Raw genomic sequence first — 24827 nt, forward strand, 5'->3', positions numbered from 1 at the left:
GCCGAGGGGCTGGAGCACGAGAGCAGTTGACGGCCTGTGAAAAACCTCATCTGCAGCCGCAGCATGCACAGCGGCAAATGCTGCTCCGCAGGCATCCCTGCTCACCCTGTGGCAGCCAGCCGATGAAGCCAGCCACCTCCCGGATGAAAAACATTCCAATCTGAAACAGGGTCAGGTTTTAACAGCGCTGCCCTTCGGTCTTGCCAGCCAAATACCTGCCTTCAGGTTTACACCAGTAAAACTGGGAATTCTACCATGAAAATTAGAGCCACCCAGACTCCTCAAAAAGCATTGACCACCAAGAGGACTTTTTTAATTCCTAGAACAACCTAATTCTAAAATCACACACGTAGGGGGCCTTAGGTTCTTTGTATTTGGGGACACACTAGGAAAATTGTGTCTTTAAAAACAGGATCTCAGCGTCACAGGGAATTTGAAAGCTGATATTTCCTTCCCTTGTTTCAAAGACAGTCTCCCCTGCAGGCCAGGTTCAACCTTTTCAGTATCTAGAAAATGTTTTTCTCCCTATGTGAGGGGGAGAACCACGATGAGGTTCTAGAAGTCCTATCTCCTCCTTGACATTAAGCTCTCGAGATGACACACATCTTTTATATAAAATGCAACTCAGCTGCCAGCGCACGTGCTTCGGGACGAGCGCTGCAAGGCGATGCTGTGACAGCAAGTCATTTAACGCAGGCTGGATGCAACCATGAGACCCACAAGTAAGCTGTCACCTGGACAGCTTGCTGACTCAGCCTTTTTGGGTCACGACTAGCGGCAACCAGCCCAGATCACCTGGCAGACGAGACCCTGGGGCCACGCTCTCCGCTCTCAGGGCGCAGACGTTGGGAACCAGCAGCAGAGAACCGCGAAAGCGCGGTCAGCACGGCACAGAGGTCACCAAAGCCGCGATGCAACACCCCCTTCTGGGCACAGCGGCCAGGGCATCCTCTGCACCACTCCCAAAAACACCCTGAGCAGCTCCCAGGTAAACGCTACCCTCTCTTCTTTAAAGAAAAGGATTTCCCACTCTCTCTTACACATCAAAAAGTAGAAGACAAAACCCGACACAAAGAGAGATCAGCAGGAACCCCCCAGTCACGGTCAGCATGTCGCACAACTCCCCTGCTGCCAGGCTGACGTCATTAATTGAGGAAAACAAATTAGTTTTCCTATTACAGGTATGCATGTCTTTTTAAAAATCTTCAAAATAAAAAAAAAAATGAAGCCAGCGGTATCCAGACAAACCAAGAAACGGTAAGTGGTCACATAGCTGAAAGCTGCAGCGTCAGAAAAAAATCCAAGACTCCTGCTCAGGCTTTGCCCTTAAGGCCAGTGTCAAGGAGCTCATAAAAAAATAAAGCTTTGGAGTTACACCTGCTATAACTACCTGGTGTAGAGTGAAAATTTTAAGATTAGCGTCCAGCACATTCAAAATTTGCCTCCCAGGAAACAGTCCAAACACCGACAACTTAACTGCTGCATAAGGCACGCGCTGGAGAGGGAAGGAAACCCATTTTCCAGCTGATTCGGACCTCACAGGCGTTGGTACAACCCCAAATGGCTGCGCGCACGTGGAGTTCGCTAACAGCTTGGCAAATTCACCAGGATGACGGAAAACAACGGCTGGGTTAAGCGTGTCCTTTGGATTCATCATAACCCAGCTCAGCAACCAGCTGCCAACACTCACCGGGATGCGCATCCCGGACACCCAAACCAGAACACCGCTGGTGCTTCCTGTCTTGCCAAGGCTAAGAAAACAAGTCTTTAAAAAAAAAAAAAAAAACACAAAAAAAACACAACTCAGATCTAACATATCTCAATTATTCAAAAAGCCTGTCCTCTTACAGTGTAATGCATCTAAACACATCCTCTTAGTGAAATGCGTCTAAAAACTTCTGCTCACCTTAAAGACTCCTACAGGAAAGAGTCTAAACCCACGACAGCCTTGGGCAGGCAGGGAGCTGAGCAGCTCCCTTCCTTCCATCCCAGTCGGAATTTCCATACCACCACTCGCTGTTCTTTGTAGCACAGTGTGTTTTCAGGGCTTGTCAAAAAAAAAAAACAAAAAACCAAAACCAAACAAACAACAGAAAAGTCAACTTTGGCATGTACTTGCAAACTCCATAAGCTTTGCTAACATTCTTCCACAGCTTGCCAGCTTCCTACAAAACCAGACCTTCCAGCCACAGATTCCGCTACATTTTTGCGCTTCCCGGTGTTTATCAGTCGGAAGGGATGGTGGGAGGTTGCCTCCAGCCTCCCACTCAAAGCACGAGTGAGACGGAACGCAGAGCATCGTTCATCAGGGTCGCAAAAAAACTTCCAAGGCCAGAAAGAGGAAACACCTTGAAAGCTGAACGTGCCAATGTTACCTGACTGAGCACAGTCCGACAAAATAAACTGCCCCGAACTCCAGGAGCCAACCACCAGTGCAAACAATAAACCCAGACTTTGCTGCTCGCCCAGTTACCTGTCCCCTCAGCTGTAAATTCACAGAACCTGTTAACATCTGTCCTTTCTTTCAACATTTTCTCACCTCTTACGTATTTCTTTAAAACTACTTCTCCCCTAAAAAAAAAAAAAAATCATACGCTGTCAAGAATTAAGCTAAACAAAACCTTTGTTTCCCTGCACATCAGTCACTAGTGTATTTTTACGTTAGAAAAACGCAGTGCCTAACTTTTTAATACTCTAAACTTACCCAGCATACATCTAATTGCTTGCATGGGGCACAAGTTCCAGCGCTGTTTAATACAGGGCAGACGCCCGCAAACGGGACAGTTTGTTGGAAAGGGCCGCTCCTAGACGGACTCATCGTCCCCTGGCATCAAGAAACACGTTTCTGCTGCTCTGACTTTTGAGAAAAGATAGACTATTCAACTGAAAAACAAGAAATTCCAATCTCTGACAAGTATCTCAAGTTTTCATTTAAAAAGCCCAAACCTTTAGTATACATTGGTAACAGAAACAATAAAAATACCACTATGCAGACATATACAAAAAAACCCTGAGGGTCACTACATCTCAGTCACTCGGTAACCAAAGAGCTGGAAGTCAGAGGAGCTAGGTATTATACAAACAGTGTGGTCAGCAAAACCCCAGGGTTTGGGTTTTTTTTTTTTAAACATTTTTTTGTTGTTGTTTTCAATGCGCTAAGGCACCAGGAAGTCACAGTTAGGCAAACAAGGTCTTCCATGCAACATTCAAACCCGATACACTTACCACGTGTTAAACAGACGTGAATATAGGATCAAAGTGCAACAGCTTGAGGACAGTGCTCTCGAGCCAGGAGCAGCATGGAAAGCGAGTTGGAGAAGGAAGGAGGAAGGAAGGGAGCTCTGGCTTCGGATCAGATGGGATGTAGAAAGATTCACTGTGGGTATCAGAAAGCCATACTGCTTGTACACAACCACCAAGGCAAAAAAAAAAAACAAACCAAAAAACCAACCAGCGTCACAAAGTCACATCCCTTAGAAGGCTTGTTTCTCCATCACTTCAGAACTAATTTAAAAAGGCAACTTTCTTTTACTTCCTAAAAATATCTGAAACATTTCATAGGCTACCATAACCAACAAGATCATTTTTAAAAGACACAGAGGGAACAAAGACGGGGGTTTACAACAGAAAGGAACTGCCGGCTCTCTTTAATAGTACATCACTCTGTCTAGCAGAGAAGTCAAAGCTCAAACCTTGCCGTATCAATCAAGAATTATACAGCATTTTACAACTTTAAAGCACTGTACAAACATTACCGCAAGGTTGCAGCTCTCAAGCTTTGCTAAACACACAAATTGGTCACGCTTTACCACCAGCTGCACGTTCAGTTTCTCTCTTGGTACCTTGCAGCTCTTCAAAGGATTCCTCAGTTCAGCTTCAGATAATCCCCGCAAGGTCGGATGCTAACCTGGCATCTTCAGTCAACGCCTTGCATTTTGCAGAAAAGCACTTTTTGACAGCGTAACTCTGGGAGGAGTCCTCTTGCAATCACCAGGAAATCACACGGAAACCCAAGCATATTTTATCTTCACCAACACAGTTGGCATTTTCAACGACATTCCAGCAATTTGGAGGTTACTGCCATAGCAAAAAGGTAACGTTTTTGGAGGCAGATACAAAGTTCTAAACTACTCAGTGTTAAATTCACTCACTGCATCAGAAACTTGGTGCCTAATGTACATTTAAAAATGCAACGTGAGCTGCACCTCACTCTTCCTAAGGTTCTGCCTTGCAATACCAGGTCATCAACAGCAGGTTATCTCCCTTCACATTCCCTTCGCCCCCAAACCTGAACACGCGGCATCCCCTGGTTGGAGGGATGCCGTGGAAAAGGGGACAGCCGACATCCTCACAGCTCACAGCCACTGCAGCCGCTCGGAACGAGGCTTATCCAGGATCTCTAGAAAAACGTTCTTGCAATTTCTTGAATTGGTGTTTAGGATTTGTGAAGGAGAGAAAAACACAGCTCTAAATGCAACAATATAAACTAACACAGTGTGAAGTCAGCTTCTTACGAGAAAGCAGATGAGACATCATTACTAAGCTACACCTTTCCTGTCCCCTTCAGGTGACGATGCTCATCTCCTTTTAGTCTCTGAACCTCCGAATCCACCTAGACGACTTACAGGTCTCCATTTTGGCTCCTATCGAAGAGTCAGTGAAAGGTTACAGGCAACAGGCACTGAACTGTCACAGTCCAAAAGAGACTGGTCTTCAGAGACCATGGAAGCTCACATTTTGATCAACTCCAAGTCCTGGACTCCATTCTGGCAATGCCGATATTGCAGGAAAATACAACGTACCACCACTCAGAGCCAGCAGTTGGGACAGAGCGCTAGATCTCCTGGATTTATCCAGCCAAGCGCTGCCTGCAGGGTGCCTACCCAACTCCATTTCATCAGCTGTTGCTTAAATACACTGTCGATCAAATACTCCAAATAGGACAAGCGTATCCTTTTATTCCAACGGAGAAGTTCCACATATTAGTCCGTTCAAGACCAAGAGACGGTTAGAATTGCAACAAAAGCAACACACCTTTCACTTGAATTCTCCATGACTACTGATGCATGAGATTAACGAACATTGCCAAACAACCGTGGCCCTCTCAGAACAGACCAAAGGAATACAACTGACACATCAGGCTGACAACATGTTTGCTAAAATCAACACAACCCTAAATGACACCCATGATTTTTTTTTTTTTAGTGCAGTGCCCGTTTCAGAATATTTGAGAAAAATAGTGAGGCTCCACACTTATGGCTGGACTGGGCACATCCAAAGAAGAGTTAACCATTTGTAATACCTCAACGGGTGTTTGAACCGGAAAGCCTGTACCATGGAAAGGTTCTGTAACAACCCACATCTCCCACCCAGGCTCCCGTAGCTGTATCAGGTTGATTAGGTAACAGATTAAAAAAAAAAAAAAAAAAAACAAAAAAAAAAAAAAAAACCTGTGAAAGTGACAGTGTATATTTTTAGAAAGGAGGAACTGAGGTTATACTACATCATTTACTGAATTGTTCCAACACTGCTCTGCAAGTTTTATGGCATAAATAAAAAATGGAGAGAAAAAAAAAAAAATAAATACATTGGCTCCTATGAAGTCAGAAGTGGTTTGGGCTGCATAGTGGAGGGGTGAGAGATGGGGGCAAGGGGCAAAATTTACACACTTTGAGACAAAACAGGAAGCGCCTGCAAAGTAGTAAGAAGAGAAAGCCAAGAGTTTAAGTGTCCTCGTTCATATCCTGGCTGTCTGTCCGAGCGATTTTCCGTGGTGGCGCCGAATTCTCACCTTCTATTTCCACTTGCTCTTGATCTCTCTTCTTCGCTGCATTCTGTTGGGACACAGAAAGCCACAGATTATGCCTTAGGTTACAGTGGGAGCTAACGTCAGTAGAAGTTCTTGTTTGTAAAAGTTTTCAGATGGAATATAGTGCTGTGATGGCCTAACTGGAACAAACACCGAAGGGGATTTTGTCCAAAGCCAAAAGATGCTCCTTCTAAGGTTCCTCAAATTTGAGGGTGAGACTAAAACACCAATCATTGATCTCGGCACCTTTTATAGACAGATCTCAACTATTGCATAAACACGAGTAAGACTCTCTTTCCCACTGCTCTGAGTCAGCCCCTTAACTCACCAAAATCTCCCAAAGCCTTCTGTCACACACAAACACTTTCTTTTCAGCTTCAAGGTTCCTTATCATTTTACCTCTCTTCACCTTCTTCTGCAAGCTCTGCTCTGTCCATGATTACTCTTGCTGCTTCGACGTCTCCGCTCCTAAGTCACGGCCTCGCTCCAAGCGCTCCCAACTGAGGTATGCCCGCTTTCTAGTCTCAAATGCTGCTACAGAGCAGCTTTACCCTAGCTGTAAAGTAGATGCCGAGGCACAGGGAGACCAATTCGTCAAGGTCACAACGGCAACCAGCAGTAAGCGGGAGATGGAGCTGCAAACTCTCAAGTTCTAGACTAAACACCGAGTTAACGTCCCTTACATTGAAATGGAAGAAAAAGTTGTTTTGTTTTTTAAAATAAGTGTTGTGCAGAGCCTCCTTGCACTATCTTTTTTGCTGAAGCCCAGTCTGCACTTTCCTTTAATTAATCTTCAATATTTTGACTGTGATTAATATTCAGCCCAATTAGCCCGAGTCAGCAAACCAAGACAAAATGGTAGTATTAAGAAAACACAAACCTACCTTTTTGTCCCACTGCTGATGTAAATAACGCAAAAGTATATTTGTCTTTTCTGTTACTATGACTGCCGAAAAAAAAAAAAAGAGAGAGAAACATACAGAGGTCATTTTAAAGACGACTTTTAAAACGGTGCAGTAATCCCTACATTAGTTCAGACAGTAAGCACAGTCCTTCTCAGTAAAAGGACAGTATGCAGGAACACCGATCACTTGATAAGGACAGGGGAAAAACACAAAAACCAGTAAGTAGACACAGGCTGCTAATCACTGTGATGACAGTTCAACAATATCACCTGACCTGAAGTTTAAAATAGGAGAGATTGTGTGTATGCCAGATTTTTAGTAACAGAACAGAATAAAGTTATAAAAACTCAAACTTTAGCAGGGCAGACTTACTTTGTTCAGATGGATATTCTCTCGTGGGAAGATATACCGAGGGTCTTCTATTCTGTAGGAGAATTAGAACAGTTACAGAACGAAGCCAGCAAAAAGGCGATTTCTAACCCAAGCACAGCTAAACCAACCAACAGGCCCTCATTGACGCAGGCTACAAATGCATTATGATGTTCCGCCCCGTTACACGACACTGTGCGGCTACAGCTTTTTAAAACACAGAAACCCACACAGATAAAGACTAAGGTCCGTTCTTCCTACGTGCTTCAGGGCCTAAGATGACCATTAAAGAACGCAATGACCATTAAAGAACGTAAAGCAAGCACCACAGATGTGGTTTGGCCGATGCAGGGACACATTCCTCACCAAAGCAGGCAGGAAGTTCTCCCTGCCAATCCTAACTCATGAACTATCAGCTGTGATCATACATGTGTTTTATGACACAAAACACTCATTTCAAGTTTATTTCACTCTAGCATCCTTTGAGCTGCGCAAGGAAGCCTTCCCCCGAGCACTGAGGTGTGGCAGTACTTACTGATGCTTTACAGACGGAGTCCGCGTGGAATCTGCTGAAGTTGCTTTTGTTGTAGACTGGTAATCCTTTCAAAAAATCCGCCTAAAAAGACAAGGAATACAAACAGAGAAGTAAGCGAGGAATGAGAGTGACGTTCTGGTCGCTGTTTGCTTTGTGCTGATTCTTGAAGGAGCCGCTCAGGTCATGAAGACAAACAACTGCAGGAATTGAAGGATGCTGCCACGTCCCCGATACCAAAACCAGCCCCAAACTGGTTTTGTAAAGTAAGCCAACCCCCAGCTTCTGCATTTGGCTCATTACAGCCCCAAAGTTCAGTAACTCCGTTGGAAAGCTGCTCATTAAATATCTTTTGGCATAGAGGTGATTAAAGAGGTATGTGTCCAACTGGACGAGCTCTGACAGAAGTAAGGTTTGCACTGCACAGATACAAACACCACTGACGAGCAGACCAGAAACCACAGCAATTCAGCAACACCAATCACGACATCACACCAGAAACTCTGCCACAGCTACGCTGATGTCTTGAATATCACACCATTTCAAACTTTTTCAGTTTCTCAGTTAACATTCTTTGTCCCAGGCCAAGGCTGGTTCCACAGAACAACAAAAGCCTAGGTGGCCTCAAAAGCCCAATCCTCATCACACACTCATCAGCCTGGTCCAACTTTTTATTTTCTTGAAAGATCACATCCCTATGTGTGTCGAGGCCACTGCTACATAAAAATAAAAAACTAAAAAACAATCTCAACTTCTGCTGGAAGCTGTTAGATCATCACTCACAACAAAACCGCCGATCACACAGGCCAACAAACCGATTTGCTAAACAGCCGCGGGAACCCTGCCGAGTCCTCTCAGTTTAATTAAGCAGCATGAAAGAGGAATTTCCTTCTCCAAAGTGAAAAAGGAGGGTGGGCAGAAAACATTATGGCATCAGGAGAAAACTGAGCTTCAAAGTGCGTTGGAGTTTCCCTGCTCACAGCAGCCACAAAGGAAGGTGCCCAGCAATGTCTCTGAAGTAAAGAGAAAATGGGTAACGCACATAAGGTACCTGTGCGGTAAGCAGGAGAGAGGGAGGCCCAGCATCCCTCAAAGCCGTTAGACCAGCTACCTCCATCATAGCAACACTTGCTTAAGGATTCAAAGTCTTTTATACCGGACGCTAAAGAATTCTACTCCAGGACACACATCACCTCGTTTATAAGCAATTTTAAAAAGGACAGCAAAGCAACAGATGAGAATTCATTTAATTTCAGTCGCTTCCTAGAAGCAACACATAAATAGACTCTGCTGCTACAAAACTGCTAGGTTGGAAGACATTGTTTTCATTTAAATAGAAGCCATTATTTTTATTAACACTGCCTCTTTAATTCAAAACAAAGAGCTATCATTAGCCAAACCAGAAAATATTATTCATACTTTTGTTCTTAAAAAGAACTCTACTGACATTCTAGTTTCCACGTTCAACCCTTCCCACATGCCTGGTTTTAGAAATAATCCTGTTACAAGAGTGGACTTGGGTTCAAATTGCAAATTTCTCTTGCCCACCTTAACCCCCCCAGGAGCAACACTATTTCCCTGTGCCTCCACTGCCTTCAGTGGCCAGTTCTGCAGGACAGAGTCCATCACCCGCTTGTCTGTGTGATGTCCGTACTGCAGCCAGGCTGGGGAACGAAGGCAGGCTCTGCTATAACAGAAGCCCTCGGTCTCAGACCACGCTGTGCTCTCAGCTCACCACTTCCCACGCCCGCCCCAACGGGGCTCTCTGTTCATCTGTTCTCACCGACATCCGCAGTCGGCTCAAGCAGCAAACACGCACGCGACCTGAGGGCTTCCAGGCTGAAAAGGATGGGGAACCCTTTAACGACTTCCGAAGGCACAGCCAGACAGTTTTCTCCACGTAGCCCAGATTTAAGAATTACTAATTATATCACCCTGCTCAGAAGGATTGAGACTCTTTAAAAAGATCCTGTTACATTTCAAAGCATCTCACCTTCCCATCGTGTTAAATTTGCAGGCTTTTTACGACAAAGTTGCCTGCTCTGCTACACCAGCCTCATCCAGAAAGAGCCAGACACGTACTTGATTTCTTCTGTTGCACAAAAAGCCTGACAACTGCTTGGTTTTATTACTGCTTGTAAGAATGAAAAATAACCGTTCTCATTTAGCAGCACACAACTTAAAGTACCTCTTCAATAAGCTACAGCTCACCCCAAATTCCTCACACCGGGCTACTCCCTACTTTCCAGCCAGAGATTCGGTCTGGCAGAGCCCACATTTCCCTGGAAAGAGGCCGGACAAGCAGGATCACAGCTCTCTCCAGAGATTCTGCAGTCTTTTAACAAACTTTTACGGCAGAGTCAATTACGTCCAGTCAGTTGCAAAGATACTGCAGGTTTCAGTGGCTATCTACTGATACGATCTCAGAGATCACCGAAAAGGCTCCCTCAGGGGAACTGCCTGCAGTCATATTCCTGGATACTCAGAATTAGACAATACTCCAAGTGCAACGATCCTTATCTGCTCCAAGGGCACCAGATAAATAAGCCCCAGCGGGTCACTGCCGTGTTTACGCACTTATCGGACGAGGCACACGGAGCCATACCTCCCGTACAACATCACACGAGGAAACGTTCCCCCTGCATGCCTTCTGCCACTCTTTAACCAAGGAAAGCTCGCCCTGGCCAAGGTACCGAAGCTGATGGAGTGTCCTGCACGGAAGCAAAAAACCAGCACTCGAGCCGAGCAGATGCCTCATTTCCTTTGGGGAGAGGCAAACTAAAAAAAAAAAATCAACAAAATGACTGTGATCATGCAGCCTCAGAAGACAACACTGGTTCCTTCTACGATTTGGGAAGGGAGGTAGAGATAAGATGGATCTACTGTTCCTCTGTCAACAAGGGTGCTCGGCTTCCTAGGAAGACGACAGCCCTCATCTAAAAGCAGAAGATGAAAAAACCCATATACACGTGCCCCGTTCTCAGCTTTTGAAAGGAAGCGCAGTAACAATGCTCAGAAAGAGGAGGCTCAGCACACACATGCCAAAAGCAGGGCTGCGTCCCACACAGACGCGGGTCAGAGGAAAACCACTGACACAGGCTTGGGAAGGGCCGCCTAAGCTCTCACCCACGGTATGCCCGTACACAGAGACCGCTGGCACGCCGCTGTTTTCCCCTTAGTTACTGAGCTTGCAGAGGGGCTGAAGGAAAATTCTCCTTCTCCAAGAATTACTACATCGTTACAAAAGGAGGGAGGGAGACTGGCAGCCTCTTGGCGATGACAGCCGCCACCGAATGCTCAGGCACCAAGTGTCTGTTCCTGCTTAGGGGGCACAGAAAGGACTGAGCAACCCCCACAGCCCCCCACACATCCTGGGGACGGGAGGGCACCACGCACCCCAGAGGTGCCCCAATTTCCCCCTCGGGCATGGAGGAAACACCCCGCACCCTGGCAGTGCCCCAGCTGCTCCCAGTCCCCCATCCCAGACCCCACACCCCAGGGGAGCCCTCGCCCTCCAGACGCGGTGGGGAACAGCCCGTACCCTGAAGTATCACACAGCTCCCAAACACTAGAAGGAAGGGGACCCCACCCCAGCCTGGCCTCCCCCCACCCCCCCACCCCAAGAGAAGGGGCGCGTCCTCAGCTTCTCCCCACCCTCCTCAGCCCCCCGGGGATGGGGAGCCCCGCCATTTTGGGGTGCGGGACATCCCCATCTCGACGCGCAGCAACCCCTCACACCGCCCTCGCCCCGGAGGGTGGGACACCCCCCCACCTCGGGGTGCCCAGCCCTCGGTCGTGGCCCCCGCAGCCCCCCGAGGCCCCGGGGCGGCGAGACCGGAAGGTGCGGGCCCCGCAGGGCCGGAGGCGGCCGCGGGCCCCACTCGCGGGTTGGGCGGGGCAGCGGCAGCAGCGGCGGGGCCCAAGGGGCCGCGCTCCCCTGGCAGGGCCGGGCCGGGGTTGGGCGGGGGGTGGTGTGCCGCCATTTCGGGCGGGGGGCGCAAGGCACCTACCATCTTCGCCGCCGCCAACCGGGAGGAGCCGCCCCGCCGCCGCGCTTCAACCTATCCACCACCTCCGCCGCCCGCCCCGCACGTCCCTATTGGTCCGTGCAGCACCGTTCTCGCTTTCTATTGGGCGCCACGTCCGTCACTCAGTGCGGCGCTGTGGAGCGTTGGGCTAGGTTGAGGCAGGAAATGCCCCGCTCGGAAGGCCCGCGGGGCGGGAGGGGGGGGGGTGTGCGCGCGCAGGCCGGGAGGGCCCGGATGTGGCGGAGGCCGCGGAGCGCGCTGGGAGGTGTAGTCCGCACCGCATTCCCCTTGGCCCTCGTTAATTAAGCCACTGTTAACTACGCAGCAGTTCCTTAGCGGCACCAGGAGAACAGTAACAAGAGAAGGCAATTCCTGCCCTGCACCTCGTCCCCAGCCGAGAACCAGGACCCTGATCCTGGGGACGGAAGAGCGGAGGCGCTGCCGATGGCAGCCAGCGTCAACAAAAAACCCAAAATTCCCTCCACCCTCAGCCCTGCTTCCACGCTCTTGCCATCCTTCCGAAAGGCTCCCCAGCAGCCATGACCCCGCCAACAAGGCAGCTTTCCTCCTGCTGTTAGTTTTCAAGCTAACAATGAGCACAGGACGCTTTGACACTTTAATTACAGCTCGTGTTTTCACAAATTTTATCTTTGAATCATGCAGCTGGTGGCCGCTGCTCGGCACAGCCACTCAGGCCAGGTCACTCCAAAGCCACGGCACTCCGGGGGCTTGATTCTGCCTCGCCCCACGGCAAAGGGACCTCACGGGCAGGAGCCCTCAGTGGCTCAGGGACTTCCTGCCCTTCAGCATGCGCCGCAGGATAACGTCGACGCCAGCCGGTGTGCTGATGCGCTTGATCCAGCCGTGCGTGCGTTTGCGCTTGCGGTTGTTGGGCTGATACTCGTTGCCGCGTGCTTTGGTGCGGGTCTGCTGGTGGTTCCAGGAAGCCAGCGGGCTGGGGCAGACACCGGCCGGCCCGAAGGGCAGACGGCGGCTGAGAGGCAGCTCCAGAGAAGTGGAGAGGACTGAGGCTGTCCGGAGCTGGAAAGGGCTGGCTGTAGCTTGCTGCAGTAGAAAAAATCTTTGGAAAAAATAAAACAAAAACGACAGAGAAGTGAGAAGAGAGAGCCTGGCGCTGGCACTGACAGGAAAATAAAGAGCTTTTCTGCAGCTGTGAGGGACGGAGCCGCCCCTGTCGCACCCCTCACCCAGCCCATGGTCACCCCCGCAGGATAACACCCTAGCCCTCCCCGGGCAGGTGGCGGCCGCCGTTACCTGCCGCCGTTACCTGCCGCCGAGAGCCCTCGGCCAGAGCCGGCCCACGGCCGCCATCACCCTCCGCCCGTCCTGACCACACCGTCCTCCCAACAACGCCACCTCCCATTGGCTCCCTCCGCCCGACCAATCACTGCGGGTGGGAAGGCGCGTGCGGACTGGGCGAGAGGGGGCACGGCCGTAACGACGCGGCGGGCCGCAGGGTCTGATGGGAGTTGTAGTCTTGAAGAGGGCCAGGCCCACTGCGCTGTTACCATGGCAACTGCCACGGGGTACGGCCTGGGTCCCCCCCCCACCCCGGATTTGCCGAGTGCCGGGCTCCTTCCCGTCACAAGCCGCTCACAGAGCACAAGCAGCCTCTAAAGGTGAATTTATTCCTCACCAGGACAGTTCTGCCAGCGTCAGCTCCAGCGCTTGAGCCTCACCAGGGCGGGAGGGCCAGGGCCAGGGCCCTGCCATCACCGGGGGCCCGCGCTGCCGCCCTCGCTGCCCAGCCGCCTCGCCACTCTTCTGCGTGAGGCTCACGCTGCCCCCAAAACTGGCACGGCAAGCTGCGTGGAGCGCAGGCACCCATTTCTGGAAGCCCCATCGGACGCGGCGACCGGCCTGGCAGAGGGTAAACTGGCGCTGGGCTCTCCCATCGCCTTTGTCCTCTGATGTATACACACACGCACAGAGCAGCAGCGTGTCGGATGTGCCGAGGCACCTACAGAGAGGTTCAGCCTCAGCCCGTTCCCAAGGACGTGAATGTGATTTTCTATGTTTTACAGAGCAGGAAAATGAGATGAAGGAGGAGGAGGAAGAAGAGGATGAGGAAGAAGGCCGGCTGGGGGGGTCAGAGGCTGAGTCACTGGTAACCCCTAGGATCTCAGTCATCCTCACTGTCTGCTCTGATCATCAAAAAGATCCTTCAGACTGCTTTGCTGCAGCCAAGCCCAGCCGTATTGCCAAGAGCAGGCACCAGTTTTTCCACACTCGTTTGGTGTGTTCCCGCCAGAAGTCAGCCCATCAGGGTGAGGGGATGGACCTCCAGCCCTCCCAAACCCACACCTGTGAAAATAAACCCGAGAGACATTCGTTATTTTATTTTTGTCCTCCTTTCTGGCCCCTGGGGTCTGCACGTTCACGCTTTCCGTGCACGGTCACCTGCGCTGAGCTCCGACATGCTCATGGCACTGACACGCTCGTGGCCTCTGGGAAGCCGCAAATACCAGAAAGGCAAGAAAACGGTAAAAGGTAATAAAAGACCACGGTCAGTCATCCCACTGGAAGGGGCAAAAACCCAGGACAAGTCCTCGGGCTCCTGGCTGGCTCCCCACGGGCGGGTGGCGGGGCTGCGCTGGTTTGACTGGCAAGCCTCCTTGTCTGTCACGCGAGAGCCCTCCTCTTTAGGAGGGATTTAAGGGGCTTTCTGTGGCTATAGACTACAAGGACAAATCGCACCCCCAAACCCGAGAGCTCAGTTATGAAGCTGCTCGTGGGGAGAAGATGGAAGGAGAGATTTCGGTCTAAAGCAGATGAGCTGAGCTGAAGGCATTGCTCCATCCTTCCCACCCAAAAAAATGTAATCGGAGGAGGTGAAAAGCTGAGCAGCCTGCCAGCGCTGGCACCCTGCATCTTGCACAGGCTCCCGCCGCCTTGAGCATCTCTTCCTGTCCCCCTTTGCCTCCTGCAAGATTTAAGCCTTTCATTTGCAATCTCCACTCCTGACAATCCTCGTCGATAAATGAGGTGAGCATCCTCTCCCATCTCTCTTTGTGCAGAGGACTTGGAGCACAAGCCGTGATGTAGGGCATGCACTGAAGCAGAGGGGAGGAAGGTGCTCTGTGTGGGGAGCAAAATGGCCAAAAGATGTTTGTTTTTTTTTTTCTGAAGCTGACAGCGGGAAGGGATTTGAGAGGGGTTAAATGGGATTGGAGGGAGAGAAGGGGAGATGGTAGCCTGTGAGCAGCACGGCACTGCTTGTGCTTAAATAGCCCTGTTATATCAAGCATGCTTTGAGCGCAGGGTTATAAAAAGCTGCCTGGCAATAAAACTTCAGGGACAGCTTCTGCTGTGATGCAATTACAGTAAATGATTGCTGGCTCTGCCTGAAGACCTGCTGTTGCTATGTGCATGTCAAATCTGCTTGGATTTTTGGTTGGAGATCGAGAGGGCACCTGCATGCATCGCTGCCCGGAGGAGGGGGCAGGGTTTTCTTCTTCTCCTGCCTCCTCGCCATGGTTTCTTCCAGCTTGCTGCTGGAGGATGTTTGTTGTCGGAGGAATGCAACCGGCTTCCCTGCGGCTATGCAGTGGGACCAGGGGCGATCCCCTTGGAAATCCAGGAGGTTTGGGAAACGGAGGAGGTTAAGCGGGATTTCGGTCACAGAGGTCAGGCACAGGTTACTCCGCTGTGCATTGCATAAGCTTTTATTTCTCAAGGTCTTCTTCCTTCCTAAAGAGAGACGTGTGGCAGGCAGCCAGCCGCGGCTCCAGGCTGCCGTACGTCTTGCAGACGCTCTGCTTTCCCTGCCGTGCTGTTTCTTGCCTGAATGCAATTTCTGTGTGTCCCGTGGGGCCCTCGGTGAAGTCCTACAGCCCGCAGATCAGGACCAGCCCTCCCCTCCCTGGGAGGCTGCATCCCTGCCCATGATGAGGGTTTCAGGGCTGCCTCCTTGATTTTCTATTTGTACAACTGATAAAGCCTTCCTGACCGCTTCCGCCTGACTGTCCTGATAAAGCTGCTCTAATTGTATCAGGACGGTGAGGCCAGGCGTAACAGAATAAATCCAGGTGCTCGCCACCGGCTAAAGCGGCTTTTTCATATTCCCCCAGAGGGAAGTTTACTTTGCGGGACAGAGACCCAGAGGCATCAGCGTTTTCTTGCGTGTTTCCGAGGTCGGTGCTTAACCAGTCGTTCTCTTTATGTGTTCCTCGATGCTGCAGTTTCTGCACTTTGCAGAGAGTGAATGACTGGGGAGGCTGGGAAGAGCATAATAATATTTGCCCGTTCCTCAGGAGTGTCGTGTGTCATTGTTAATACTTGTGAGCCCCAGAGGGAAGGGATTAGAGCTGAACAAATTGTTATGGCAGGTCGGATTCTGGCTGCAGCGCATCTCACGCTCCTCTCTGGCATCGATCCTCTGAGGATTTGCAAGGAATTAGCAGATATCGAGTCCCTGCTACTCCCTGCAAGGGTCCAGGGCTCCGTGCAGGGAGGGGGATGGAGGTGCTGAGTGGTGGTGGGACTCGCTGGGTTATGGGGAGGTTCATGGCCATCAGCTCTGGTGCTGACCCCCACTCGTGCTGCCCCTGCGGTAAATGATTCTCTCAGCTTGCTTACTGGGACCAAATGATTACCAGGACTTCTCTTGGCAGGGACACGCTCACCGCTGCCCTGAGGGCTGTCATGGAGAAATGTCCTTTCTCCTGCCCGTGATTCAAGGTCCCCCAGCAGGGATGCGACAGGAGGAGGAGAATTTTGTCATTCTCAGCATCCTGGGTGCTTGGGACGTCGGCTGTCCCCAGCAACCCAGCAGGGACAGGACCAATGCGGCAGGACCAGGAGGCTCTTTGGGGCAGGAGAGACCCTCCTCTCTGCAGGGTGGCAAGGGAAGAGCCAGCTTGGGCTAGCCCGTCCTGGCTGGGCTGTCGCGCCCCTGGAGCAGACGTGGTGTGAGCACTGCCCTGATACACCACGCCACGGGCTGCACATCAGCCCCCCGGGCTCCATGTCAGCCCTCTGTGGCTGCCTGTCACATTATCCCGTCAGGCTTTCCGCCCTCCACCCTGCCACATCACGTCTCGTCCCATTTTTCTCCAGCTGTGACACGGTGCTGTCAAGTTGTATAAAATCTGAGGCGCTGCAGCCCGAAGTAGGTCAGGAAGTTGTTTTTTTCCCCAGCTGGGTTTTTCACTGCAGGGGCAGAGAGGGTGAAGCCAGAGGACCCTGTGTGAATGCTCTGGGCCGAGGTCTGGACCTGGGCAATAAAGTATCCTCCTGGGATTAATCCCCAGCATCCCTCAAGCATCCCCTCTCTGCTGGGGCAGCTGTGATTTTGGGGGGGGGGACTGTGATGCGGGTGTCAGCTCGGGGCAATGCCGTCCACCTTCCCATGCCTGTGCCGCGTCCTCGGCCTCCCAGGACATGGGGGCCAAGAGCAGCTTCACGCCATGCCTGACTCATTGTTGTGCCTGGCCTTATGTAACTGGTGCTGAAATCTTGCACTCTGCTGGGGGCGGCGATGGAAGGGAGCCAGGATGGAAGGGGTGGGGGGGGGGGGAGAGAAAGCAGCTCATCGCCGTGGTTACCAGCATCTTTGCAAAGTTCCTCGCATCCATCTGGTTTCATTTTCAGCCCTTTTCATCTCACGGAGGGAACATTCCTTGATGTTTATGGCTGCATCAGGCATGGCAGACGGCGCGGCGGGTTAGAGGAGGCGCGTGGGAGGTGGGAGACTGGCACCCTTTGCCTCCCAGCCCCTGAGATGAAGCCTGACATCGAGTCGAGTCATTTAACCTCCTGTCCCTCCATTTCCCACCAGCACAGATTGACTGGAATGTGCTCTCTGATGGGATTCGGGTGTTTTTTTCCCAGTCTGATACCCAGCCGTGTCCTGGACCATGAGCTCCAGCCTGGACTTAGCCGAGTGGAGGCATCTCCACTCCGGGAGCTGGGCCCTGCCCTGCTGCATAGCCCCTCTCTTGTGATCCAGGCTCATACCCAGAACCGATGAGGCTGGAGGGCGGCTCCATGGCTGGAGCCTGGGCTCCTGGATCTGCCTGCAGAGCTCCTGACCGCCAGAGCCTTCCAGCAAATCAATTCTGGAAATGAACAGGGTGGACTAATTGAGTTAATCCTGAGAAGTTAATCAATGTTGAGGTGGTTTGGCCAGAAGTCTTGTTTATAATCCATACAGAGATCATTAGTGGCTTGTGAAATGGAGGCGCAGTGCAAAGCCAGGCTTTATGGAAATCAGAGGCAGAATCATGTCCAGGTCCCACAGGCTGAGCCCAAGGGAACAATACCCAGCGCAGGTGCAGGATGCGGCCTGCCAGCTGCGGGCAGAGCTTGCAGAGAGCTTGCGGTCACGCTCCCAGGGACTGCGAGGCTCAGGGTCTGCCTGGTTTACCCTCTCTCCTTGGGTTTTCCGCCTGCCCTGTCTCTCTGTTCCGCATTACCAGCTCAGAGCTCCCTGGGGATCAAGAGCAGCCCAAGCTGGTGCTCAAAAGCACAGCAGGAGCAGTGGCGTGTCCGTGCCAGTGCGAGGGCATCTTCCAGCCAGTTTGGTGCCCGGTTCCTCAGGCTCATCACCCATGTGGAAGCGTGGCTCGGCAGAGCAGACCGGCCCTTTGCCAGCGAAGGCTGGATTTGGCTTCCCCTTCCCAGGGCTCTGAGACCTCCTGCTGTTGCTCATCAGCTTGGCTGGGTCCGTCTTCGCAGCAACGAAGGGAGCCCAGAGGGTGATGCAGCTGTTCAGCATGCTGCTCGGCCAGGCTGCGGGGAGCAGGCGGATGCTGGAAAGCTCTCGGCGCAGCTGGATCCTGCACGGATGTGCTTGTGTCCAGAAGAGAGATCGCTGATGCAAGCCCAGACAGCAATCCACAGAGAGCTGGGGCTGCCATGCCTCACGTTGGGGGAAGCCCCCAGGGAACTCCCTGGCCAGCAGCAAGGAGAAGGAGCACCCGGGACCACCTTTGCAGTCCTTACCATTCAGCACCCAGAGCCTTACACGGCATTTGCATGGGCGTCTGGCCACTGTCGCTGGCAGAGCCAGGCGGGAATCAAACGCTGGCTACAGTCCCGAGAGCTGGCAAGGCTCCCCAGATAAGCCGCTCCGGTTTTGCCAAGGGAACCATTACCCAGATCGCCTGCCTGGAGCAAACAGGCTGGTTTTTCCTGGGGAAACCCACAAGCCGTGTGTTGAGCGGAGTGCCTCGGCTCTTTGCTATCCAGCAGCTCTCGGCAGAGCCCATACGGCTCCCAGCAGCACGCGGGGACCAGGCTGAGAGCGTTGGGGTCTATGAGGTCTCTAAGGAGGGCACAGCATTGGCTTCTCCAAACGCAGTGAATGATAAAAGCTGCAGCGAGCGAGGGCTGCACTCCCAGCCAGCCTCCAGCCCTCGCTTTGTTTTGTGCGCTCTGCCAGCAAAGCGCCCATAATCCTGCCGGGTGCACTTGAAGGCGTTGTTCGGGGAGCTGAAGGGGCTGCTCCTGACAGCGTCACTGGGATTTAGATGTTAAATCCCCCCCTGGGAACACGCTTTTCCTTCTCTTCCCCTCCACAGAGGGGAGGTTGGTACCCGCAGCCGCTGCTCAGGGGGGCAGCTGGTGCCCCCTCCTGCAGGGACAGCGCAGTGCCCGCTCCGGCTCTCTGCCCATCACCATCAATAATTCACCCTGTTTAGCTTCATCAATAATAAAGGTGCATCAGGCTGCCAGCCAGGGCAGCCCCCAGCCCCCTCTGCAGCCACCCTCGGCACCGCCGGGATGGCGTCATGTTCCGGTCCCATCACCGATGCCCCTGGTGCCACCAGCCTTTCCTACCTCGCATCTGCCTTTGCTTGGGTCTGGCTTCGCTCTCAGCCAGGCTCGGTGGTCCCGACATCTGCAGCCCTCTCCCAAAGCCAACCAAGCGCATCTGGAAGAGCAAACGTCAAGGAATGCGCTGTGGGGACAGCAGGGACAATGCCATATCCCCCGAGGCCTCATGGTGCTGGGTGGGGATGTGGGGAGGGGGTTTCCCACCCCTGAGTGGGCACCAGGTCGCTGGCCCCCACCCTCGTTTTCTTGCTGTAAGATTTTCAGCCTTGATTTGCAGAGTGACTTTAATCTGAACCTTCATCTCCAGTCCCTGTGATTTCCATCTCTCGCTATCGGTATTGGTGGTTTAGACTAGAGATACATATATATATATATAATTTATATAAATAATTTATTTTCATAGCTGAATCTTTCCTTACCTCTATATTTGGTGCCAGAAATAGCATTTTCATTTCAAACAGGCTTTTCTTTGCCTGTTCCTTCCCTTGGCCAGGGCAGATCCCTTCTCAGAGGCCCCAGGGACTGCAAGGGCTAGCAGCCGCTCGATTTCATCTCTGCTGGGCCAGCGGACATCGCAGCAGCTCAGTGACAGGGACATGGCCCAGACAAAGCTGGATGGGGAGTTCTGGGTCCATCTTTGATCTGAAACAAAAGCCAGTTTGCAGGTGCTGAGGAAGGCTATGCGTTTGGGGAAGCACCACGTTCACCCCCACAATGCATCCCCAGAGGCACGTTCTGCCCTTGCTTGTACCGCTGCAGCTTTCCCCCGGGCTGGTGGCAAAGTGGGGCAGGGGGAATCCCTGGGCTGTCCCTGGTCCCCTGTGCCCCAGCCAGGATCCCCAGTATATGTCCCCGCGGGGTGCTGGAGCTGGTGATTAACCCCCCTTCTTGCCTTCGTTGCAGGGAGCATAATGCTGAACAGCATCACCGATGGGCTCCTGTGCTGCCTGATGGGCAAGACCACAAATGCCGTGGGGCCGCTGGACAGCGTTGAGTCCAGCAACGGCTACAGCTTCATGGAGGTGAAGCCGGGGAGGATCCTGCGGGTCAGGCACAGCATGCCCAACCGCCCAGCCCCAGAGGGGCCCGAGGAGACCCAGCCCAGGGGGCCGGAGCAGGGCACGGTGCACTGCAAGCGCAAGATCACCGTCTACCGCAACGGGCAGCTGGTGATTGAGAACCTGGGCGACGCCGTCCGCTCCGAGATCCTGCACTGCCAGAACAGCTCCGGTGAACCCAACAGCACCGTGGAGCTGGAGCTCTCCGACCTGGCCAGCCAAGCTCCTGCCCAGGCTCCTGCTGGCGTGCCGGGATGCGGCACGCCAGGATGTGGTGCACGGGAAGCAACAGCTGCCCCTGGCAAGCGTCGGAAACGTAAACCCAAGAAAGTCATCAATATCGACTGCAAGAAGCAGATCACAAGCTGCAAAGGGACGCACAGCGACGTGGTCCTCTTCTTCATCCATGGCGTGGGCGGCTCGCTGGACATCTGGAAGGAGCAGCTGGACTTCTTTACCAAACTGGGCTACGAAGTGGTGGCTCCTGACCTCGCTGGCCACGGCTGCAGCTCAGCTCCCCAAATTGCCGCTGCGTACACCTTCTACGCACTGGCGGAGGACATGAGGGCCATCTTTAAGCGCTATGCAAAGAAGAGGAATATCTTGATAGGACACTCGTACGGGTAAGGGACTCGTACATGGACAGGATGGATTAATCCCTCCAATCCTCTCCTAGGCAGCAAGCATTCAAAAAATCCTGCACATTGTGGGTTGAGAAGCAGAGGAGGGGTGTGGGGTTTCCCATTCTGGTTTTCTCTCTCTGCTCTGATCTCTTACGTTCTCTTGGTGTGTCTCTGGGTCCAGCTAATCCCAGAGCCCATCCTCCAGCAGGGAAGCTGGCAGAGCACAGCCTATAAATAGAGTAAGCCCAAGAAAGTCAATTAGATGGAGACTAAGCAGTGCAGAGAGCAGCCCTGGGAGGAGACGGAGCTGGAGATGGACTCCGAGCTGGGCAGGATTGGATCAGAAGGACAAGGCTGGTCCAGGCTAGCGTGCACCCAAGTGGGTCCCAGCACCCTGCTTTGGTCTGCACAGGAGTGGAACCCCCAAGCTCAGCCCCTCTGCCTGGGCCCTGCGGGGCACCAGCTAGGGGGTTCGGCTGAGGTTACCCCGCCATGGAAAGGGGAAGCGTGGGTCAAATGGGGGAGGGGTTTGTGTGGGCTCTGGCTGGGGATCCTTGGAATCTGCCTTGAGATGCAGCACCCCCTGGTGCCACAGAGTTGGAGCATGGCTCCCATGTCTCTTTCTCTCCACAGGGTGTCCTTCTGCACCTTCCTCGCTCACGAGTACCCAGACTTGGTCCATAAGGTGATCATGATCAACGGAGGGGGCCCAACGGCGCTGGAGCCCAGCCTCTGCTCCATCTTCAACATGCCCACCTGCGTGCTGCACTGCCTGTCCCCGTGCCTGGCGTGGAGCTTCCTCAAGTAAGTGGCTGTCCTGGCACCGCGGCACTGGAGAAGGTTGTCCCCTGCCATCCTGGCTTCCAGCCACCACAGGGACCCCAGCACGGGCAGGGACACTCCACGCTCCTATCCCCCTGATGCCAAGGCACCGTGCAGGGCTAACCCGCTGCCCGTGCCGGCTTTGTCCCGCAGGGCTGGCTTCGCTCGCCAGGGTGCCAAAGAAAAGCAGCTGCTGAAGGAAGGCAACGCCTTCAACGTGTCCTCCTTCGTGCTGCGCGCCATGATGAGTGGGCAGTACTGGCCAGAGGGTGATGAGGTTTACCACGCGGAGCTGGTCGTGCCTGTGCTCCTAGTCCACGGCATGCATGACAAGTTCGTCCCTGTAGAGGAGGACCAGCGAATGGCTGAGGTACGGGACCAAGTGGGGCTGGGAGGGTGGGTGAGAGCTGGCGTTTACCTGCCAGCACATGGTGATGTGGGCAGAGGGCTCATCCTGGCGCTCACGCCTGCCGCTGCCACTGTCCCCCCCAGATCCTGCTCATTGCCTTCCTGAAGGTGATCGATGAGGGCAGCCACATGGTGATGATGGAGTGTCCCGAGACGGTGAACACGCTGCTCCACGAGTTCGTCCTGTGGGAGCCCGAGACGCCAGCTGGGGATGGGCAAGGGGAGAAGAAATAAGGCGGCGGGACGCGGTGACCAGGCTGCTCCGATGGGAGAGATGTTTTGCAGTGGAGAGGGGTTTGCAAGAGCAGAGGGGTGCGGCAGACGCTGCCCTTGCCGAGAGCTAAGCTGATTTTCTTTCTGGGCCGCATCAGAGGCTGGTGGCAGAGCACAGAGGCTCCCCCAGGCAGGGGGGCACAGGGCCGGCAGCAGGAACATGGCAGACCTGGTCCCCGGCCCCTTGGGGACAGCATGGCAGCCACTGGAGCATCTTCATCCTGTGTCTTTGTAGTATTGTTTTCCTCACGCAGCGACCCCGCCCCCAGGGACAGAGAGGAGGCAGCTGCAGGGAGACTGGCCTCACCGGCAGCAAAATGGGAAGAGCTCAGATGAGTTCCTCCAGGGAGAGCACGTTGGCTCTGGCACCTTCCCGGCCAAGGCTGGAGGAGCTGAGCTGGGATTGCTTTAAGGAGAAGCCAAAGGCTCCTTGGCCTCAGCAGTGGGATTTGGCTCTCTGAGCCCCACAGCGCCTCGCTCAAGCCGTCTGTGGGGCTGGGAGGATGGGACCACCGTTATTGTCAGCAGCACAGCTCGTCTCTGCCTGGCCAGGAGATGAGGACGAGGAGGTGACCTGCTCCCATAGGCATGGCCAGAAGGACCGTCAGCTCCCCTGCTGTGGTGGGACTGTCATGGCTGTGGTGGGGAGGACAACGCCAAACCTGAGTTCTCTCGCAGTCCCCGGTGCCACTGTCCGCGCAGTCGCATCCCCTACCACCGTCGCTTTAGGTACCACAGCACTGGCTTCTGCAGAGCCCTCTGCTTCCCTCCCACTGCCACATCCTCGAGGGGACTGAAGCCATCGCCACCACACAGCGATTCCCGCAGCATCCGATCAGCTCGCCCTTCCCGCCTTCCATCTCCTCCATGACTCCGGGACCCACCGCTTGCTCCCAGGCCACGTCCCTGCCGGGATCACACCCATTCCTCGCGCACCAGGGGACCAGTTGCCGCCGTGTCTGTCCTTACCCACAGCTCCTGTACGGATCCGTGGGGTCTCGAAGTGACACAGGAGTGACAAAGCAAACTGCAACCATCTGATCACAATGGACAACAACTCGTTACCTGCTGACGTCGTTCTGTACATAACCCACCGGTCTCATCATCTCCTCCCCTCCGCGCTTCGCATCCTGCTGACAGGAGCCGGGCAGGACCGAGAAGGTACATGAGAAGTGTTGAGTGGGGACCTGGGTGCAGGGTCTGGGGGCTCCTGGCTGCGCCGAGATGGGTGGGAGCCTGAGCGAGCCAGGAGGACGCTGTGCTTAGCACGGCTGCTCTGCAGCCCCGTACCTGTGCACTGGGGATGGCCCTGGCCTCCCCACTACCCCAAAGCTTTGCTTCCCTCTTATTTACCCCCTTTAAACCAAAGAAATGACCAGTCCCATGGAAATGCCTCCCTTGGCCTATGTCCCACCCAGACCCCACCTTGCCCCGAGCGGGGCTGGCACCGCTGACCCCAGGTCAGCACGAGGGGCTCCTGGCTGGGCAGGGCTGCTCCCACTCAAGCTGGCACCCACCTACAATGCGCCTTCCCTGAGGCTGAGCCTGCCTTCCTCCCCAAACTGGGCGATGTAGAAGAGGAAGGGCCCTTCAGAGCCAGCCCTGGCACGACAGGGACCCTGTGTGATGAGTGTCCCCAGGCGAACCCCCTCTGTCCCCACACTGGGGCAGGGCTGCTCCTGTGCCAGTGCTGCCCCTGCCTGCTGCTGCCACAACCTGTCTCATAATGAGAATTTTATTGATTGTTTCCATGAGTCTTTCTTTGCAACACCCCTCCAACCCCGTCCTGGCCAGGGGAGACCCCACAGCACAGCCTGGCTCTGCAATGAGGGTCCCCAGAAACACCACTATATCCCAAAACATGGCTCTGCCCCTGCCATGACCCCCCCAGCCGGCTCCGGGCAACTATCGGTGCTCAGCTGCAGGCCACAGCTCTTCAGCCTCTGTTTGCCACGGAGTCTGTGCTGCTTGTACCACATCGCTTGTGCTAAGGCCGAGGCAAACCGTGCACCGTAACCCTGCCGCCGAGCTGCGCGCTGTGTTAGTGCCATATCGCGCAGTAAAGCCGTGTTATATTCGCAGCTGCGTCCGACTCGATGATGGGGAGGGATGTGCCGGGCATGGGGGGCTGTCCTAGGAGCACAGCAGAGCAGGGGAGTGAAGCCAGAAATCATCTGCAGCTTGGATTTCTTAGCAAAAA

General features: G+C 53.5%; 3 protein-coding genes across 4 annotated transcripts; 1 reads left to right on the forward strand and 2 right to left on the reverse strand.

The window, feature by feature from the left end:
- Nucleotides 1-1794: 1794 nt before the first annotated feature.
- DDA1 (DET1 and DDB1 associated 1) lies at nucleotides 1795-9404 on the reverse strand. The gene is made up of 6 exons (XM_010124286.2): nucleotides 9399-9404; nucleotides 9270-9302; nucleotides 7619-7699; nucleotides 7087-7138; nucleotides 6694-6755; nucleotides 1795-5834 (listed from the first exon to the last, which is right to left on the reverse strand). Exons 1-6 carry the CDS (start codon nucleotides 9402-9404, stop codon nucleotides 5724-5726), a joined length of 345 nt encoding a protein of 114 aa, XP_010122588.2. The 3' UTR covers nucleotides 1795-5723.
- A 2905-nt stretch (nucleotides 9405-12309) lies between these two features.
- On the reverse strand, nucleotides 12310-13068 carry MRPL34 (mitochondrial ribosomal protein L34). 2 transcript variants are annotated; one of them, XM_086767433.1, is made up of 2 exons: nucleotides 12932-13068; nucleotides 12310-12708 (listed from the first exon to the last, which is right to left on the reverse strand). In XM_086767433.1, the coding sequence occupies exons 1-2, from the start codon at nucleotides 13025-13027 to the stop codon at nucleotides 12421-12423; spliced, it is 384 nt and encodes a 127-aa protein (XP_086623559.1). In that variant the 5' UTR covers nucleotides 13028-13068; the 3' UTR covers nucleotides 12310-12420. The 2 variants fall into 2 exon arrangements, with proteins under 2 accessions (XP_086623559.1, XP_086623560.1); XM_086767434.1 differs by having other exon boundaries at nucleotides 12310-12724; nucleotides 12932-13044.
- Nucleotides 13069-14355: 1287 nt separating this feature from the next.
- ABHD8 (abhydrolase domain containing 8) lies at nucleotides 14356-24708 on the forward strand. Its single transcript, XM_086767613.1, has 5 exons — nucleotides 14356-14649; nucleotides 20347-21124; nucleotides 21758-21928; nucleotides 22100-22316; nucleotides 22439-24708. The coding sequence occupies exons 2-5, from the start codon at nucleotides 20355-20357 to the stop codon at nucleotides 22586-22588; spliced, it is 1308 nt and encodes a 435-aa protein (XP_086623739.1). The 5' UTR covers nucleotides 14356-14649; nucleotides 20347-20354; the 3' UTR covers nucleotides 22589-24708.
- The last annotated feature ends 119 nt before the right edge of the window (nucleotides 24709-24827 follow it).

The sequence above is a fragment of the Chlamydotis macqueenii genome, chromosome 26 (genome assembly GCF_036417535.1).
Source record: "Chlamydotis macqueenii isolate bChlMac1 chromosome 26, bChlMac1.mat, whole genome shotgun sequence".
In the NCBI taxonomy this organism is placed as follows: Eukaryota; Metazoa; Chordata; class Aves; order Otidiformes; family Otididae; genus Chlamydotis; species Chlamydotis macqueenii.